Here is a 20,831-nt window from a genome sequence, read left to right on the forward strand (position 1 = left end):
AGCAGTGCTGTAGAGCTGCCTGGCATGGGCAGCTTCCCGCAGGCTGGGTCTCCAGACTTATTTCTGAGTTGTCATTTAGCTGCCTCTTCTCTTGTACCTACACTTTGGTTACATGGGATTTTCATGCTTTTGGCAGACAAAAAACATGTAGAAATTCTGGGCGAATAGCCACTGTACATGACCCAAACAATTCTGCTGTACAAGGGACATAAATCTCAACCCATGCTACACACATCATGCACACGTGTTGTTCCACACATTGAGACTCACACAACACTTCTGCTTTGTGAATTTTACAGATGCATCAAGGGGGAACAGTTTTTCCATAGGTTTATGGAATTATTAACGGTAACAACTTCAACATAATTCCATTTATTATGCATAAAACACATTTAAAAATTCTAAGTTCACACAGGTCAATGATCTGAAGGAAAATATCCCCCCTTACTTTCAAACAAGAGCCCTTCAGCACAGCTGTGATTAGTGAATAATTGAGGAAAAAAAGATTTTTATGGGGAACTCACTAGAAGAGAGAATGTATGTGTGTATATAAACAGACAGTTTTTATGTTGAACTGTGAGCATGTAGAGAATTATTTCATCTAACTGAATGTCAGTCCCTGAGCATCACTGGTATCTAAGAATTTGTAGAGTTATTGTTGAAAACAGTTGGTTTAGTTTTGGGGCATTGTCCCCTAAACTATGAATGCAAGTTCCATTTTAAGCTTCATCCTTTAAAAATTGTTTCTGTATGGAACCTTGTATTTTAAAATCTTGTAACCTACAGATCCACAGTACTTTCAGTCCTGCTGTTGCAATCTGGATTGTGATCCACTGGGGCAAATATGTAAAAGAACTCCACTGAGCTGTACTGGTGCATGCCCTAATCCATCTTGTTTTCTTTATTATTCAATAACAGTTTTGAACGGCCCACTCTAGGCTGTGTGTTACACAGGAACAGAACAATTGCAGTGTTCAAACTGTAATAATTCTGAATGAAAAATGCAAAGGATACATTTTCATTCTTCTAACATTGCTCCCAGGAATACCATGCTGTACGTCACTTTTCTCATAGTGATTATGGAAGCTATTGTGTAACCCTGCAAAGCTCAGATGTTACCATGGGAGAAGAATAACGGTCTTGCTGACTCGTTTCATGAATGAATATCCCAGAAATACATTAACAAATCTGACTACAGCTAGAAGATTCCCTATAGCTGAACAGAATTTGGAGAATACCTTCAAAATTATATTTTCTTTTTATTTTCAACTTATATTAAATCAGATCTGGACTGATATAACAAGTGAATATACCGTGAAAGGTTCTGGAAAAAATTAACATGCAGGTATTTCTGTTCCTTTATTTACATAGAACTTCAAACTTTCTCTGCATTTGGTTAATAATGAACTTAAAATACTTTCTTGCAGTTTCATCCAAAAAATCAAGCATTAACAGAGGTAAAACACCATTGGGCTGTCCCAGGATTTTGGGTCATGTTTATTGTATGCTGGAATTTCTATGGCCCCTGTTCAGTTACTTACGCTCTCTGTTTAGAAACACATCTGACTGATTAACCAAGAACTGTTTTATTAGCACATCTACATGCCTTTGCAAACAAGAGATTTTCTAACACAGGTACAGAGTAATTATTCACAGACTGAGGTAAAAGCCAGCAATCAGAAAACCTTTTACAAAATAGAGAATGAGCTGCAAAGCCCATGCAAACTGCAAGGGACCTCAGGCCATACAGTTTTATTTGTAATCATAGCCTAATTTTGCTGGATCAGTTTCTTTTTTTTTAACATCATTATATCAGTTTTATCTGTCAAAACTTTAGTAAAATTAAATACTGATTCTCAAATCCTCAAAACCAGATGCCATACAGTAGGACAAGAAGGGAAGTGACACACAAAACAATTCCAATGAAAGATGTTGGAGGAATGTATCAGTTGAGATTAAGTAACAGTGGCTAAGACCACCTCAAGTGCAACTTCCTAAGTAACTGATTTCTCTGTTTCCCAACCCAAATGGAAAATAAAAGTCAGAACAAAAATTTATTCAAAGCTAACAAAACCATAGATTTGACAGGAAATAGAACAATTTGGTTTTGAATATTTTAAATTTTTCTGAATTGTAATATATTTAGTAATGAAATGCCCTGTCAAAATAAATTAGGCAAATTGTTTTTCACTTCCATTTTTTGTCTTTTTTTTAGCTGAAAATATCTAAGGAAACATTTACTGTATTGTGCTTGCTTATAAAGTGTTCTGATGAAATCCAAATGTTAGTAAATATTTCTGGAGATGATTTTAATTGCTGCAAGAGCTCTATTTAGCTTTTTCACAAAGATTCTTTTATAAGGTCAGCCAGTCTCTTGAAGGCCTGCAATGACAAAAATGTGTTTCACATTTATATTTAGCATTACATAAACAGACAACACATCAAACCAGTTAAACTACTAAAACTGCCCTAACCATACAAACAATAAAAAGGCAATAGAAGTGCTTATCTTTACAAAACTTCACAACTGAATGAAATTATAACTACAAATATTGAACTGTTTCAAGCATTTGAATCAAATGAGTATTAAATCTGCACAAACAGATGTCTCCTATCTTTCTTCCCACTGATTTTACAGATAGAGCCAACAGCATAAAAAATGCTCCTAAAACACATACAAGAGTAATTATTGAGAAATAAAATAAAACATATATGTAAATTGTATGAAAGAAAAACAATATTCTTTCTTACAAAAGATTGACAACACCCACATAAAAGAAAACAGACAATTCAGTCTTAGAATCTCAGGAATGGACAACCTGGAAAATAAAAGATATGCGATGCCTACTAATGCTTAAGGAAACAGCAGAACTTACTACTTACTCTGACTTCAGTAAAGCATTTATAAATAATCTCTGGGACATTTAAGTGTGAGACTCTGCATGTATGAGATACACAGAGAAATTTTAAGTGGTCTTAAAAATTTGGTACCTTTCATGTCATCTGGATGAGTATCTTGCTTAAGAAACAGCTAATACTGCTTCAGAAGTACTGCTTAATCACCTAAGGACTAAAAACCTACAGTAACATTCAAGAAAACATATAAGAAGTATGTAAAAATAAGGGAGCATTATTGTGTGAGAAACTGTCTTGCTAAGAATGTAAAAAAAAAAAATAAAAATCTCACTTACCAGATCCATCTGAGTAGGAGAAGACAGAGAGAAGGAGGCTCTGACATAAGAACTTGGCTCTGAACTATTGATATTAAATGCTCCTCCAGGAACCAGTAATACCTAAGAAAAATTCATTAGCCACACAGTTATTACCACTTCTGCATTTTTAAAACACTATATTAAATTAAATTTGAGAAGGCTCAGTGCTTAACCACTCATATCAGATCATGGCATAATATATTTCTTCTCTTCAAAATGAGGAGACAGTGATCAGACTTTTCACAACAAAATCAAAGGGTCTTGGGTTTTGGTTACCTAGGCTGGTGGGTTACTGGGTCAGACATATCATCACAATGTTTAGAAGCACCAGTGAGGTAGGGGTAGTTTACTCAGTACACAGTGCTTATAAATTGTAGAAATAAAACCATAATTAATTTCTCTTATTAAAACGATTTAGTAAACAGCCATCATACATGTAGCTACGTATATACGGGCAACAAAGACGGCGAAGGGCCTTGAGGAGAAGCCGTATGACGAGTGGCTGAGGTCACTTGGTCTGTTCAGCCTGGAGAAGAGGAGACTGAGGGGAGCCCTCACTGCAGTTACAACTTCTTGTGAGGGGAAGAGGAGGGGCAGGCACTGATCTCTTCTCTGTGGTGACCAGTGACAGGACCCAAGGGAATGGCCTGAAGTTGTGTCAGGGGAGGTTTAAGTTGGATATTAGGAAAAGGGTCTTCACCCAGAAGGTGGCTGGGTACTGGAACAGGCTCCCCAAGGAAGTGGTCACAGCACCAAGCCTCCCAGAGATCAAGAAGCATTTGGACAATATTCTCAGGCACATGGTGTGACTCTTGGGGATGGTCGTGTGCAGGGCCAAGAGTTGGACTCAATGATCCTTGTGAGTCTCTTCCAACTCAGAATATTCTATGATTCTGTCATTAATATTATATATATATCTGTTGTATACAGGACATATTGTACTAAATGTTATAACAGTTTAAATTTAAGTAAATGGATTAAATATCAACATCTGAAAACAGACATGAATGGATTTTGTTAATAAGTAACTATGCCACAATGCCTGACTTGCAGACTCAATAATGATGCATGACAAGTTCTCCTGCTTTTTTATGTGTACACATATGTGTGGATAGACATAGATATTTTATCTTTCCCACTTTTAATTTTAAGATCATAAGCCATTAAATCATAGGTCATACTTCTTTCTGCAAAGCTTTTTCCATTATCAGCTGCTGTGTATCAGAAATACCCTTAATTTTGATCCATAAGAACATGCCAGCAGCAGGAGGGTACCATTCAGCCAAGCCTGGAGAGAGAAAGAGAGAGAGAGAGAAAATGGAATCAAGGAAGAAACTTATGCCCCAACTTTAACAGATACATAGTTTCAGTGATATTGTGGATTTTTTGTTCCAATGAACTGAAAGGGAATGCAGGCCACCAAGCCAGGCTGCCACTTTCCAAATTTAAAGTACTCATACCTGTAAGGGCCTACTGCACTTGTGCTGGTAACCTCAATACGTTTTGTGAAAGTGATTCCTCTGAATTATAGATATCCCAAACATTAGCAAACTATATTTGTTGATTACTTTCAGATCAAGTAAACAATCTAAAATAATTTTTCTGTTGCAGTTTCTCTTAATATGGCACAAAAGTGTTTTAAGTTACAATTAATATTTATTTTGTCCCAAAGAAAAGGAGAGCCTAGGAGTTACAAGGAGATGGGAGGCTTAGAAAGGATTTATCTGCAGACTTACTGTATACCTTTCGTTTACTTAGAATGCTTTATATGGTTTTGGACATATTTTTTAAAGAACTATTTATTTGACTTAACATCTTCTTCTCCAGTTCTTCCTCAATGTATTTTACCATTACATATCTACAAAATAAAGGTCTGTCTTCTATAATATTACAGCCTCTTTTACTAGAAAACATGAAGACCCTGCAATCTTTTACAAGAGTGTACTCTCACAATATACTTTACAGTATCCTGTGTTATTACCCAAGTTTTGGAACTTGGGGAATTGAGACAAAGGGGGCCTATGTAGGCCAACAACCCATGGTTATAGAAAAATATATAAATCACCTGGAATTAGCAGAAGTAAATACATTAATGACTGTGTGGTGCCCAAGTACCGATGTCCCATGGAAGTACCACCTAGGGTAGGTGGGCAGTTCTTAAGCAGTTATTAGTCACTTAGACTGACTAAAGGCAGTGAGTGACTAACTGGGACTGCATTGTTGTTGATCAAATTCTTTCTGTGCTCTATGGTTAACCACAAAAGGGGACACCTGAAATTGACTGCCGTTAAATATCATCACTGCTGCTATAGCGATTGTTTGTATCTTCTTTTAAATTAAGGTCACTATTTCAGCGATTTTTTAAAGACAGAGATTTTAAATAGAAAAAGTATAAGAACATAATGAAGTGAAATACATGCTCTTTTAAAAACTGCTTTGCACCGTAATGTGGTGAGCTTTTTTCCCATCTCCTTGTCACACTAGAAAAGCATAAAAACAACAGCAATAAATAATTTGTCCTAAGCTTAATATTTAATGTTGTTGATTTGCTTATAGTGCTTATCATCAAGAGATGAACTTAAATGATTTTTCTTGAGCACAAAGATGATATATAGTTGGAAAAAAATTTAAGGAATTATCTCTGTTGCACTCTGACCTTTTAACCACTTGTCAGCAGCAACGAGCATTGCATCCCGCTGGGTCCTGTAGAAATCCACCACTCTGAAAGCAAATTATCAATCGAAAGTCAGAACACATAGTGTTTCAGAGGCCATTTGTTTCCAAAGGCAAAACCAAAACTTTTTTACTTGAACAACCTAAGTGCACATTTAATAGAAATTATAAGCATATCTTAGATGGGCACAACACAGTATACTGTGTGTATAAAACTTTGTATATGTATCAGAGAAGTCTTCAGTGCTACAGCACATCTCCAACAAAGAACTGATCAACCAGACAGAAGCAGCCCTGTGTGGCTGCTTCTTAAGCTTTACATATATATCATGGAAAGGTGTTATATATTATACTATTCTGTCTATTATAACAGTAGATACAAGTCCTGCTAGCAATATTTACTGCACAAAACACAGATACTGAAGAAAATTAAGGACTTAAACATATGCATAAGCACAGTCTCTGTCTGTGCATTTGTGTTGAATTTGTGTAACAGGTACCCGTGGAAATGGCATTTGACAAGGTAAAAAGCAAATCATATGATAAACCTGCCATAATTATTCAACAACTTTCCCATTTCTAAACTTTTGAACATATTTGACAGCTTCCCCTATTCTAGACCTTTGAACCTATGTTCTTTACACTTTAAGTACAACTTTCAAGTAATTCAATCATTTACTGGAGAAAATGACCTTAACCCAAATTTCAACATGGATAAGTCACGTGCAGTGGCTTTTGTTGATATAAAATAATGCAGCTGTACAACGGAAGACACAAGAGAAATGCCTGATACAGAGTTCATAAATCAGATGCAAATGTGTTCCCATCTCTGAAAACATCCTTAGTAATTTGCATAATTTCACATTTGTATTTTTAAGTAAAATACAAATTTTATTTTCATAATTTTACATATTTTTTTTTAGATAAAATACAAATTTTTCTCTGAACCAATAGCTTTGATTTCTGGCTGTATTTTATTACACCTGAAAGACAAACTCCAACACCAACAGCTTTGGAACTCAACTATACCTATTGCTACATTATGTATGAAATGGTAAATCTCACTTGTGCAGTTTTTACCAAAATTGCAAATTCCATTGCAAGCTTTGTACCTTTGTGTTACAATTTTACTTAAATGTTGGAATGAAATGATAAGAATTAGTAAGACAATGCTGCCCCAAAAATGTAGCTGCTCCATACAACAGGCCAGCTCCTACTCAAAAGCATGATCTAACAACTTAACTCTGTACTAATAAAATCACCTGGAGGAGACTCCAGTCAGCTGTCAGGCCTCATCAATATCACCTGACAACTGCCTTTAAAAGGTTTAAAGCATTGCAGCTACCTTACTGCAATCCTATTTTCCTTAGTTCAAGAGGAAGAACAACCTTCTGGCCTGAGAAAGGCTGCCTTTTGGCCCACAAGAAGGTAAGTGCAGAGATGTATTTGGGATTTATTTTTTTTAGAACTGCTGCAGGTTGAGCTAAAGTCTGATTTAAGTTTCTCTGTGAAACTTATCTTTATGTTCCTAATTCTTAGAACAAGGCAATGCTAGGGCTGGCGTGCCAGTTTTTGGTTTTGGTTTTTTTTTTTAAGTACTGGTGTTTACAGTATGAACATCAAGCAGGTGCTCAGAGGACAGAAGTGGCTGTTACAGTGATATATAAGAACTTTCTGCATGCTTTGCTCACATTCCTGTTACAGGCCTTTACAGAGTATAGCACACTCCCACTGAAGTAGGAAGGTTGGGGCTCTAATGATATCTAAGTATAGCATCTAAAATGAGGTACTGATATTCAAAAGAAACTATGCTCCTTCTGCATAACAAATGAAAAAAGGTGTATCAGTCAGTATTTAGGAAATGCCTTACTGAGTTAAAGTGTAGCCCAGCGCTCTGTCTCCAAGAGTGGTGAAAAAGGCAATGTTTGGTGTGTGTAGATGAACTTCACTGCTCTCTAGAGGTTTTTCAATCAGTATCCACAATCATGAGATCAAGGATGTTAGAAGGTGAATCCCTGCTGCCGTAGTGAGGCAAGAGCTCCCTTTATAGAAGCTGATTCTTTCTCAGTAAATTCTGTGCTCAGTGATCTTAGCACTTTAGCAGGGATGAAAACTTTATTCACTGACTTGAAGCTTCCAGGATCCTCTCAAGTTCTCTTCAGATGGGAGCTGCATAATGCCTGTGCCAGTGGAGTGGCAGATCGTTTGCCTGTAGTGGGAGGAGACATGCCCTGACCTGCATGTCTGCAACTTCATACTGAGTTCCTTCAGGCTCTAGTGTGAACTTGACAGTCTTGGTGACCTGCCTTATCTATTTGGCCTAATACTGATATATGTCCTTTGACTTGTTTACTGCAAAGAATGTTTGATGTAGGTAACAAGTAGCAGAATAACAGATTATGGGACTCAGCATATGACATGACCCTACCTGTCAATATGCTCCAAGAAACCCTTTTGTCCCCATTGATGAAGCAGCTGTGATATCATAATCTAAAGAAATAAAACACATCATCAATGCCATGTTTTAAACAGAACTCTTCCAAATAATCAAAAAATACATAGCCAGATGCACTATTCAAAATTCCTCAGGCATGCAATTGCATGCAGTGTCTCTTGGAGCCCTTTATAGACAGAGGTGCCAACAGCAACAGGCCATTACAGTATCCAAGGATCATGGTAGCATTTGGAGGTTGGGGTGGGAGGAGGGAAAAATGGATGGAAAGCTAATTATGGTATTCAGGGAGAAAGAGGAAGGCAATGTATATTGCTTTACCTTCCTGTCCATATCAGCCTCTTCACTTTAATAGTGCCTCTGTGATGAACTAATAGAGCTGGAAGATGGAAGCCATATTTAGTTGTGTTCAATGTCTCCTTTCCTTATCACTAACCATAAAGGGGCTGTAGTTGGCAGCCTGCTTTGTAATGTCTTTTGGGCTGCCAGTATTGTTCTAATTGCAAAGCAGAATGAAAAAAAAAAATGAGTGCTTCTTCCAAGGTATGCTTTACATTGAGGTTTTCCAAATGAACCTACTGGGAAGAGATATAAAGTATTTCAAATCTTGATTCTTGCAATGTGAGAGTTAAGGGATATTAGCTGTGCTATCCATGCACTGAGACAACCTTCTGCCTCTGGTTCTAAGTTCTATGGTGGTCTCTCTTCCTTTAGCAGAATTGACAATGAATGTGCATAAAGAAAACTGCAAAAGTGCAGAGCAACTGTGAAAGTGCAAAGGTATTCGCTAATGGAATATATACTTATAACTTGGAACGTACTGTCTTTTCTAAATACAATGCAGATGGCAGTTTGGTACTTGCCTGTGTGAAAGTGCTGGTGTGCATTGTTGAAACCTGAATATGTAGAACAACTCTGTCAATAAGAGGCTTGGGACCTGTCAGAAAACCTATTCTTAACCTAGAAAACAAAATAGAAAAAAGTTACTACAGAAATGCAATGTACTAATACTTTGTGTGAGTTTGTTGTGGTTTGAAAGCCTCCAAAAATCCAATTTCCAAGCTCCCCCACAATTTGCCTCAACGTGAAAGAAGTTTTCAGACAGACACAACTCAGCATGGGGAATTATATTAAAATTTATTACTAACAGAATAAAAACTATAGAAACTAAAAAGCAAATAAATACACAGTATTAATACAATTCCTACCACCCCTGAGGGCCCTCACACATCAGTTCAGAAGAAAAACCTTCAGGGCAATAGCTAAAGTCTCTCTCACTGGGGTATCAGGGAAGGGGTCTTTTGCACTCCCACCAGCTCCTCGGCCTCTGCTGAGGTCTCCTCCTGGACTGCAAGGGAACACTTGCTGCACCAGGTCTTCATCACGAGTTACAGGGAGTCAGCTTTTGAGTCCTGTTCCTCTGGCTCGTGGAGGTTCCTCCCAGGAAGTAAGATTCAGGGACTTCTCCACTTTGAGTCCACTCTTCCTCCCCAGGTTGCAGGGTTTCTGGGTTTTTGCTCAGTCTTTTATACCCCAAGTAGTTTCACCAAAGTCCTTACCCAGAAAAAGCCTGCTTGGTTTGACTTCTCTCTGTTTCAGCTGCAGCATCAGCTTGACTTGCCACACAGCAAGGGGGGGCATCCCCCGCATTCCTCATCCTTCAGTTTCGGCTGCCCTCGTCCAAACCTAATGTAGGGCACCTCCAAGCCCCTCGGCCTGTCTCTCTGTTTTTATTTCAGTCTCAGCTTAGGGTCGCCTCCTCCCCTGCCATGGGGGGGAGGAAAGGTGGTGGCGAGACTGCTTCAGTCTCCCTCCCCTGCCTGGAATTCTTCCAGCTCTGCATGATCGCAGCTGCTTCTTCAGCTCTGGGCCACCCCTTGACCCATCTCTGGTTTGGCTCCAATGCCGTGCCTGTCTGCCGGGGGGGCTGGCTCTAACCCCCTGGCTGGCCTCTCAAGTCCACGCCACCGCCTCTCCTGGGCAGTGTGGGGGGGAAAAAAACCCCTAGCCTTTGGCCACAGGCACCCGGTCCAGTTATAATACTGTTCTGGGCTCCCCCGCAGCCCGGCCGGGGGGGAAAAGAGGGCCTGGCCCCCTGCAAGGGACCCGCAGGCCTCTCTCCTCTGCCTCACCTCATGGTTTCCATTCTCTCTCTGCCAACAACTTCCTCCCAGCTGTTGTAATATGCTTATTTCACAGGGGTGAAAAACAGCTCCAACTGGCCCCTCATCAGAAACTCACCTGGGACCAACCACTTCCAGCCCCCCCCCCCCCCCCCAGGGGGGGCAGGTCAAACTATGACAGAGTTGTATGCAGGAAAACATGTAACCATTTCGTTGATAGTGTAAGGATCTCTTATGCATTTCTCTGTATCTTAATACTGCCCTAAGCCCTGGGCTTATGCAATTTAGAAGCTGAGTGTCAAAGTTATGAAATAATAACAAATAACAGGCTTTAATGCTTACAGTGGCTTCTTAAATATGAGTCTTCTGGACATATTCTGTGTTTGTAAGCTTTCCTCTGCAACCATAAAGATTACATAAACCAAAGGGAAGAGGTTCTCACACAATGAAAAATCATGAATGCTCAGGCTTTATGACAACAGATGAGAAGTGGCAAATGGCTTTACTCTTTCATTCCCTTTCAGTACTGCAGAAGAAATGGAATTTAGATTGATAAACTAGATTGTTATTTATGCTTCAATTCTTACTACCCATCTTTACAGATTGGCTGAAGGTTTTTCTTTGAGGAAAAATAGAACCAGTAAGCTCATATGTGTCTTTGGTAAAGATAAAATTGCATCATGCCATTTTATAGTGTCACTTCTGGAAGTGTAATCACACTTAGCATCATGTTGTCTCCTCACATTCTCAAGGATGAGGTTATAAACAAAAGAAAGTTAAAAATCAAATATTTCAACTAGTGTGAAATGGAAAACAGCCAACTTAGTTTTTTCAGGCAGGTGGAAACAACCTGAAAGAACTGTAGGGCTAGATATAAGTATAACCCTATGAATAGCTTGTGAAGAATGATGCCATCGTTTCTTTTTCCTATTACGAGTTCAGTGAGTTCAGGAATGGTAAGAGATAGAAAGAGAAATGGAAAAAGAAGAGAGAAAAGCTTCTAGGAGTTCCAGGAACATAGCTAGAATCCAACATCTGTCTTTCTGCCTAGATGGTGTCTGCAAGAATGGGTTGCCTGGGGACAGGGGCTTAAGTATTAGTATCAGAAGAGAAACAGGACCTGGAGTTAAATGACTGCCAAGAGATGACATGAAAAGTGAGCAGACTGTGAAAAGCCGTGGATTTAGAAGTTCATTCCACAAGTGGATAGTTATTAGATGAAAAACCACTATGACATGTCTGATAATCTTGTATAAAGACTTGTGCCTTAACTGAATAGGCAATGCTAAACAGTCTGCAGTTGGCCTTACCCAGATGAGAGAACTTTAGAGAAAGAGTCGGTCCTGATAACTCGGCCATCCACATCCATTGAGAGGAAAGTTGGAGCCCATGGCTTGGAATAAAAATAAAAGATAAAATTCAAGGTGCTAGTAAGGACTAAGATGGAATTATTTTCCTTACTGTGAAGACACAGTTCATTTCTAAAAGAAATATTTTGATAATAAATATTTTACAGATGTGTATTCTAAGGAAAATATTACAGTAACTTGCTGACAAGTGATTGTTTAGGCTAGCTGTCTGAGATGTGATTTCAATATTCTATGAAAGTCTTCAAGAAATCAGCCTTGTTATTTTTCGATGCTTACTTAGCCCACTGTTCATCATATAAGTGCTCAGTTCAAGTTTTGGTATGATGCCATAAGAAGGAGTGAGAAATAATGATTTTTCTGCCAAGATTTCTTTGTGGAGTAAACAGGTACTGTGACTTCTAAAATGGAGTCCTGTAGCTTTTTGCTTTGCTTTATTAAAAAATGAAATCAGAAGATGTGACCAAATTGTGATGATGTGAGTTCAGCATACTTTTTACTTATCAAGAATTCTGCTTTTACACCTTCTCCCCTACACTTTCTAACAAAGCTACACAATAGTATTCAATACTATTCAGTGAAACTATTTTATTGCCTCCTCCCATAAAAATGTATTTCAAAATAGAAAATACTGAATTTTAGCTTCTATCCATGTTTTACTGCTTTATAAGACCAATTTTCATTTCAGATGTTAGGTACTTTTGCAGACTGTGCAACTGTAGATTCACATGTGAAATCTGGGGGAAATTTACATGAAGAAGGGAAGCTACCTATCCAGTACCACTTTCTGTGGTACCTGGGAGAACTCTCTTGGGTTTTCCAAAGGGCAAAGGGGTACAGTAGATGGGGAGTTAGAAGTCTTCTGCTGAATGAAAGAAGAGACTGGTCTGAAAGGACCACTAAGAGGCTGCAATTTTCAAGTGCTGCTTCAGTGACACACTTGCTTTTTTTCTGACTTCTGAAGGAAATTCTATCCTGTATGAGGCTTGAGGAATTTGAACTGCTGATTAACAGAACATAAAATGTCACAAAGGGGACAATGACTGAAAGGGGAAATGACTGTGAGGCCTACAACTACCTTGGTAGGACATGAAGAAGGAGCATCCATGGCTCAAACCTTAGTTCTCTCCTGGACCAGAAAATAAGGTGTTACTAAGGATTATGGAAGACAAATTACCTTTTCAAACTGAAGAAAGTAGTAAGGGTCATCTTCTATTATGAGGAAATCATATTTTCTTGCAAGCTACAGAAACGAATAAAAAAGTAAAGATCTGTTATAAGATAAAGACACTGTAAATTCATTCTGGTTTTGGTTTGTTTTTTGGTTGGTTGTTTTTTTTTTTTTTCTTACCAGGACCATATTATGCTCCTATTGATTTGTCATTCATTATATACAAGGCCCCATCATGAGAAGCTTTCAAGTGCCCATTTTAGACACGAAGCAATTATAAGAGTAAACACAGTATCCGTAGTACAAGGACCCATGTATGTAACTGGAGCTCTGTTCCATGTAGCAAACTGTACAGGCAGCTTGCAGTAAGTCAGATTAGAAGCCCACAGCAAAAAGGTACCAGCCATCAATGGGCTACTATTGAAAAACAATTTATCTAATGTGTAGTCCACCTTTGGAGAGTTGTCATGAAAGAGATTCTGCTAGAAACAAGTTCTAGGAGGAATGTCTAGTGGACCAATAATGGGTCCAAATACCACATGAGTATCCTCAACTGAAACGAGACTGACATTTATTTATTTCTACCTACAAGGTTCACAAGGCCCCAGCTACATACCTGGTAAATCTCCTTCTTGCGCTCTGTGCTCAGAGAGTTGCCGGTTGGATTGCACCCATTTGGAATAGTGTACAGGAATTTGGGAAGGTGATGGCTATGATTTTTTACATCTTCTGAGCTCCAAGTAGACAGAATTTCTTTTAAAGCTTCTGGAATAATGCCATGTTGGTCACTAGGAACATTAATTATATTACAACCCAAGGGTCTCAGCTGTTGATAGAAGGAACAAAACTGTCACAATCATGTAATTCAAAGGTCTTCCTTTTGTCATTGGTGTTGTCAAATATCATCAATACAAAGACTGTCTTTCTGATTTTAGAGCTACCTCAAACTCATGTGTCAAAAGAAAGTTTGCCTGAATTTGCTGTAAAGCTTGTCAAACTTTTCACATTACTCTTTACTTGCCCTATTAAGCAAACTGAGAAGAAATGGGTAACTCCTATGTTCAATTGCAGCTTTTTTCTAGGAAATCACATGTGGTTTTGCAAGCAGAAAGGGATTTTGTGAATTTGAACTATGTTCTCTTGGGATTCCTCATGCTCTCACTGCAGACAGTTAAGTTCATAGTATCTTCGCTTCCTACTGACAATTTATGCTCTACTTCAGTGGAGGTGCCAGAACTATAAGCTATTCTTCACTGACAAAGGGCAAACAATATGTTCTCAATAGATATATTCAGCAATACAAAGGAGAATGAAATGATGCTACTGCAATGACATGTTGACAGCAGTATGAAAAAATATAGGTAAAATACCAATGAAAAAGCTTGCTGTCTATCCTCTGTGGAATTTCAATTTGTACCACGTAGTGCTCTGCATTTTTAAGTAAAAATGCAACCTGCTGCTTTGTTAAAATACATTTCTAACAAAGTACAGCTGATTAGACAACATATTTAAATTTAGCACAGCAAACAATAACAGAATTTCTTTTAATGCAAGGGGAGACTACACTGAAATTGTGGTGTATTATTTACTCTAAGCCTTCTTACAGCTTTTAAACGTTTTGAGCTGACATTTAATTTTATACTGATTAAGTTACTTGTCAGAAGGAAACTGTGTTACTTTTGTATAGTTCTGACTAATTCACTTCTTCATACTCATATATGGATGTTTCAGGCCTATTCCAATCTTACACTATTTATAGTTATGGTATAATCTGACAATGAAATACTTCAGGTGACTGTGCTAACATGTTAAAACACCCACTTGTTACAAATTTGCTTCAATTCAACTAGGTCCTGATGTCATTTCTTTCCAACCCAATCAAATGTGACCTTAGCCCTTGAATGAACTGGGATTTGGAAGAGGAATTTGGAATAGTTTTTATAGAACTTCCAGTAGAAAACCCTCTATGAATTAATATTTATAAATATTTAGAGTTGGACTCTAAAATCTTGATTCTTAGATACGTTTTTATGGTAAATGCAAACAATCTGTATAAGACTGCAGATCAGGTAGTAAATTGCTGTTTAGTTCAAATGTAACATTTACAGTGTTTTGTAGCTAATGAATACTTACAGCTGCTAGTGTCCCAGGGTATGTGGGTGCATCCAAAAGGATGTTGTCTCCAGGATTAATGAGCATTTCGAACACCTGTAAAAGAAAAGTCTATTTTAGAAATATTGCTACATTCTTGTACATGTGCTTATACTTCTGACTACTTAGTGGGACTAAAAATCTTGATTAGATATTAGTAATTCTCTAACCATTTAATTATCCTGTCTGTGAGAAAAGCAAGGAACAGATGAAAAATCTGCTTTACAGCCAAATTAAGCTAGGTAATCAACTAGAGAATACTGATTTGACATGGAAAGACAGTGCTCTGAAGCACTGTTTCTATTGTATAAGTTACAGAAAGGATCAAATAAACAGTGAGAGTGGACTTTAAAGGGTAATTATTTCATGAAGTTAAAAAAAACCTGGAAGTAAAAAGAAGAAACATATTTAGAACAGAATTAAGGTAAAGCAAATAATGCATGTGCGTGCTTATTATTGCACCACTTGAATAACATGGAATGTTACATATTTTCTGACAGGCTCTTTGGTTACTGGAACATTCATGTGGTCCCAACAGACTTGAATGCCACACCAATTTTGTTTCAGTTCCGTTATCTTGTATTGATAATACTGTCAGACATTCATTTAACAAAGTATCCTGCATACAGTTATAGAGTGGCACTTAATGCTGATACAAAGGAACTGACGCGGGAATAAACATCTCTCTGAATGAAATACTTTTAATATATGAAGCTTTCGGTCTTACTTTACACAAGCCTTCCTGGCTGCCAGTTGTGACACACACTTCCATTTGTCCTTGCTCAGGACTGTAATTGGCTGTGGGGGGATCGTGTAGGCTCCGCTGGAAATCTTTTAGCCAAGACAACAGCTCTGGAATCCTGAAACATGAATAAGAAGGTGCATCTAACATCTTATACAAGCCAAAGCTCGGCTGCTTCTCTAAATCACTGCCAAATCTAGCACACAGTCCCGAGTCTGCCACACAGATACACTTAGATGTGATTTTTATGACTGCTTTATCAAATTATGCAAATGAGATGGGCTTCTGTGGTCCATACACCAAATTATCACACTGAAGTCTTGGCAGAAATTATTTGCCAAGGACAAAACAGGGTGGAGGTTGAACAGTATCCACTCCTAGAAGTGATCATTCTGTACTCAAATTTAGCAATGTGATAAAGCTCTCAATGCTGCAGATTAAAAGGATTTCCAAAACAGATTTTTTTAAAAAAGTCTTAAAAACCGTAGGATGTTCACAAATGGTTGGGTTCATTTAAATATTAAGAAAAGTCTTAACTGATTAATGCCCTGTGTGACTCTGTAGGTACCTAAGTATTTTTTTCAAACCTGTCCCAAGCCTGACTTAGTGCTGTGTGCTGGGGAGTTCATGTGAGCACTAAGTAATGTAGCAATATGCAATTTTTTTACCAAAGTTTTGTTCCAAAAATGACACAACTACAAATACTTCCACTTCACTGCCACAAGTTGTACATACTGACTTTAATATATGGTGCCAAATGAAAAGAACATAAATATTCCAGAACGTGGAAACTACGTATTGTAATGCAGTATCTTTTAATTAATACCTGATTTGGGAGTCTGGATTCTCAAATAATAACAGCCAGGAAATGCTCTGGCTTGAGAATGACTAGAATTAGGGTTTTAGAGTGAGGTAAATTGAAAGATGCCTGTTTTTTGAAAGAACCTGTTTTTGGAAAAAAGGGGTTTATGAGCAGGTTTTAAAAACACAGGTGAATTTATGCAATAACAAATGATATTATGATCCTTTGATTCTGGCATCTTGAAGTGCAAGTAGCTGTGACAGATACCCTGCTGAGGCTGAGTACTGAAGAGCTCTCTTCATCAGATCTTCCCCAATCTCAATAGGAGTTCCATGTCCAATGTCAACAGTTGCCCTCTTAAATGGAAAAAGGTTAGGATTTGGTGCCCCTCCAGCCAGAGAGATGAGAGATGGAGGAGATTTCTGCATCAATTCAGCTAGATTAAAAGGAAAATACCGTGGTTACAATTTGATTATTGCAACACTGATCCTATCCTTTAGTCAATATATAATAATAGTCCAGAGGAATTTGTTCCATATTTCACTTTTTTAACTATCTTGAATTAAAAAGGACAATTCTTCTTAAACTCGTCTTTCTGTTTGGATTAAAAAGGTGTTTGGGGAGGCAGGGAGGGAGATACTGGCAGGACAGACTAAGAGAAAAATTTATCTGAAGTTAAAAAAACCTATATTTTCTTTTAAAACAATCTTGACTATTCTATTATTAAAACTTCTTAGACTGATCTTCTGAGCTTCGAGAATTTAAAATATTAATGATCTTCTGTTTAGACTGATTTGAAATGACTGACTTTGTTTTTTGTTCAGTTTCACTTCAGCTGACGTGGCAGAAGTGCAGCTATGCTGACAGATGATTACAGCTTTTCTATAGGGGAGTGGAAACACTTCTGTCAGCCTTGTTTTAGTGGCAGAGGCCACTAAATAATGCCACTGTATAAGTAATTCACCATGAAGAAAATCTTAACTCTTGCTTTAAAGTCAGTTTTACAATCACTCAGATCCAATCTATGCAGTGCAGACTGGACTTTAATCCAGCAAGGGCACTTGACTACATTAAATCTAAGAGCTCACAAGATGGCATTCATGCTGGCTTGACAGTTTTACATCAGACGTGAGAGGAGAGATGACACCAGATCTGGCTTAAAGCCTCCTGTTCTCAAATTTATTTTCCACTACTTATTAGCAAACTAGAACATGGGGAATTAATTCTTATCAGTTAGTACAACAATATGGGTTATGCCTGTAACATTTGGTCTGGTAAAGAGAGATTTACTTTGTCATCAAAACTACAGTCTGAATGTGTCTTTCTGCAGGAACTGTGCTACTTATAATTTTTGCTATGATGTGTATCAATGTATCACTTGAAAAAGAGACTATCTAGAGTGAATTACTTGACTTAGTTGTACTTATAAGAAGCATTTTAAGCAGTACAACAAATGCCAGCCCCTTACCAAGAGAGGAAATTGACCCCTGAAGGCTTAACTGCTGATGCATGTCTCATGCTCCAGTTCTGGCAGGTCTCCATAGGTTTCAACTGAGTAAACAAGCAGGCAGTTAACCTTTTCTATCTGTCACACAGAAGACTGTAATGTGGTAGCCTCAAGATAGTGTAATATGGAAAAGGAAATTATAGTAATACTGAGAGGGTGATGGTGGCAAGGAATTTATGGACATAAACAGGATACAGGAAAGCTAGGTGGAAAGAAATATGCTGGGACTGAATTTCAAATCATTAGGAGTTGCTTGTTTCTGGACAACCAGTGTAAACTCAGTAGCAAATTGTGGCCAAAGCCCTGGTTCAGAGACAGTAGCAGAGATTTTTCAGACACTTGTTGAAATGATAATACCAATTCGTCTCTCTGGATGGGTTTCTGAAATGGTTCAAGGCTATTCACTTTGTCAAGTTGAGACAACAAACAGGTATAAAGAGAAACAAAGTCAAAGCAGTAATCTGGCCTTGCTTGTCTGCTTACAGCATGGTTTTCTTTCAAGCCTTTTGAAGTCTTTAAGCCATGATACCCCAGCAAAGACCAGTATGTAGAATGATACTCTTTCTGAGAAACTGGGAAAAATGCACATGTACTTACTCAGGACTCTTATCGGAGATGCTTTTCTTGCTGCACTCACAGCAGTCATGAACCGAGAATAATTCATAGCTATATGGAAAGAGTAATTAGGTGGACATGAAGCTAGAAAAGCGAACAGGAACTGCAGTGTGCTTTTGGTATGTGTGTTTCCCACAAGTAATGCTTCCAATTCCTTATCTCCATAGATGTGCGCCATCATAAACTAAATGTGGACGTAATCAGGTTAAAATTAGCATTGGAATCAATTGAAGGAAAAGGTTTCAACTTCATACTCTCAGCTTTTGTCACAGCCTCCCAATGACAACTGCGCAGAGAGATTAGGTCAGAAATATGCTCCTGTTCTGATAAACACAAATAGCTGTATAGCTTTGACCTGAGGAATTTGTTGGTATGCCAGTGAACAGCAAAAAAACACCCTCCCCCTCCCTTTACTGCCAGCTGTGGAGTTTAAAGACAAATGACAAATTTGAAGATTTGATGGATCTTAAACAACCATCAGCTCTTTTTTTATTTAATGAGGATCCAGCTTTACTTAGCTGTATTAAGCATTGCATTTGAAATGCTTTTACAATTGCAAGCCATCGTTATAAGTCGCAACATTTGTCAAGTTAGAGGTGGGTTTTTTTTTTTTAGAAAGGTTCATTCAGAATATCTTTCAAATGTATCTGATGAGTGTTTCCCCCCCTTTACGCTGGTGCCCACAGAGATTCAGTGGATAGTGAACTAAAGTCCAGCGGGAACTCTAAAGGCCTGGAAAGGCCACGGGAAAACATCTCCGAAGGGAACGGAAGCACAGGAATGAAATGGACAGGCAAACAGCAACCACAGCAACACGCATGTGCTGGCACTTACTAGAAGTGATCTACCGAGCAAGGCCGCTTTAAAAGAAAACACTTCATGCTTTCAAAAAATATGTCAACTTCGCTCACCCCCTAGCCCGTCCCCCCCCAGAGGCGCGGTGCTGATTGTACACACGGGCTGGCTCCGGCTGTGTTTTAAGGGATAACTGAGGAGGCGCCTCGCCTCCTCGGTAACCCCGAGGTGGTTGCCGAGACACTCTGGATACCCAAGTGCTGCCCGGCCCCTCCCCGGAGCGACGATGGAGCCCCCAGGGCCACCCCGAGCTCAGACGCGCCGCCCCCGCTGTCCCGAGGGGACGGTGGCGGCCGCAGGCACCTACCGGCGGGAGGGCGCGGAGCGGCCGGGCCGTGAGCGGCGGCCCCGCGGTGGGAATGGGCGCGCCCGCCCGGGCGGTCGCTGGGCCGGCCCCGGGGCGGGGAGCGGGACGGGGCCCCGTCCGGCGCAGCCGCCCGAGCGCCGCAGGCGGAGCGGGGCCCGCGCGCGGTGCGGCCGCAGGAGCGGCTCGGCGGCGAGTGGCGGACCAGGTCCGAGCGCCGATGCCCTGTGGATCCGTGCGAAAGCCGTAAAACACGCGGCTCCCCCGCCGGTTCCTTCTGCGTAGTGCCCGTGAAGCGAGGGCTGGAGCCCGGTGGTGCAGGGAGAGGCGGGTGCCGAGCTTTGGCACCGCCGCGGAGTGCGGCCAGGGCCGGGCACCAGCGCCGGGGCGAAGCAGGGGCTGGCCATGAGGGAAAGGAGAATCACAGAATGGTTTGGGTTGGGAGGGACCTTAACCATCTGTTCCCAACCCTTCTTCCAACACCTTCCACTCGACCAGGTTGCTTAGAGTCCTATCCAGCCTTCTCTTGAATACTAAGAGGGATGGGGCATCCACAATTTCTCTGGGAAACCTGTGGTAGTGTATCATCACCCTCAAAGTAAAGAATTTCTTCCTAATATCCAGTCTAAACCTACCCTCTCTAAGTTTGAAGCCCTTCCCCCTTGTTCTATCACTATATGAACTTGTAAAAAGTCTGTGTCAAACTCTCTTGTAGGGTCCCTTTAGCTGCTGGAAAGCTGCTCTGAGGTCTCCCCAGAGCCTTCTTTTTTCCAGGCTGAACAACCCTAAATCTCTCAGCCTGTCTCCATAGGTGAGGTGCTCCAGCTCTCTGATCAGCCTTGTGGCCTCCTCTGCAC

The 20,831-nt window shown here is 39.5% G+C and overlaps 1 protein-coding gene across 5 annotated transcripts; it reads right to left on the reverse strand.

The window, feature by feature from the left end:
• Positions 1-356: 356 nt before the first annotated feature.
• AADAT (aminoadipate aminotransferase) lies at positions 357-20,396 on the reverse strand. Of its 5 annotated transcripts, none has more exons than XM_064652471.1 (14): positions 19,978-20,104; positions 18,798-18,866; positions 16,961-17,129; positions 15,877-16,009; positions 15,132-15,206; positions 13,615-13,824; positions 13,005-13,070; positions 11,771-11,853; positions 9,201-9,297; positions 8,314-8,375; positions 5,869-5,933; positions 4,394-4,500; positions 3,192-3,293; positions 357-2,382 (listed from the first exon to the last, which is right to left on the reverse strand). In XM_064652471.1, exons 2-14 carry the CDS (start codon positions 18,862-18,864, stop codon positions 2,341-2,343), a joined length of 1,278 nt encoding a protein of 425 aa, XP_064508541.1. In that variant the 5' UTR covers positions 18,865-18,866; positions 19,978-20,104; the 3' UTR covers positions 357-2,340. The 5 variants fall into 5 exon arrangements, with proteins under 5 accessions (XP_064508541.1, XP_064508542.1, XP_064508539.1 ...); XM_064652472.1 differs by lacking the exon at positions 19,978-20,104 and adding an exon at positions 18,162-18,244 and having other exon boundaries at positions 18,798-18,860; XM_064652469.1 differs by lacking the exon at positions 16,961-17,129 and having other exon boundaries at positions 19,978-20,396.
• Between the last annotated feature and the right edge of the window lie 435 nt (positions 20,397-20,831).

This window comes from Pseudopipra pipra, chromosome 4, assembly GCF_036250125.1.
Source record: "Pseudopipra pipra isolate bDixPip1 chromosome 4, bDixPip1.hap1, whole genome shotgun sequence".
NCBI lineage: Eukaryota > Metazoa > Chordata > Aves > Passeriformes > Pipridae > Pseudopipra > Pseudopipra pipra.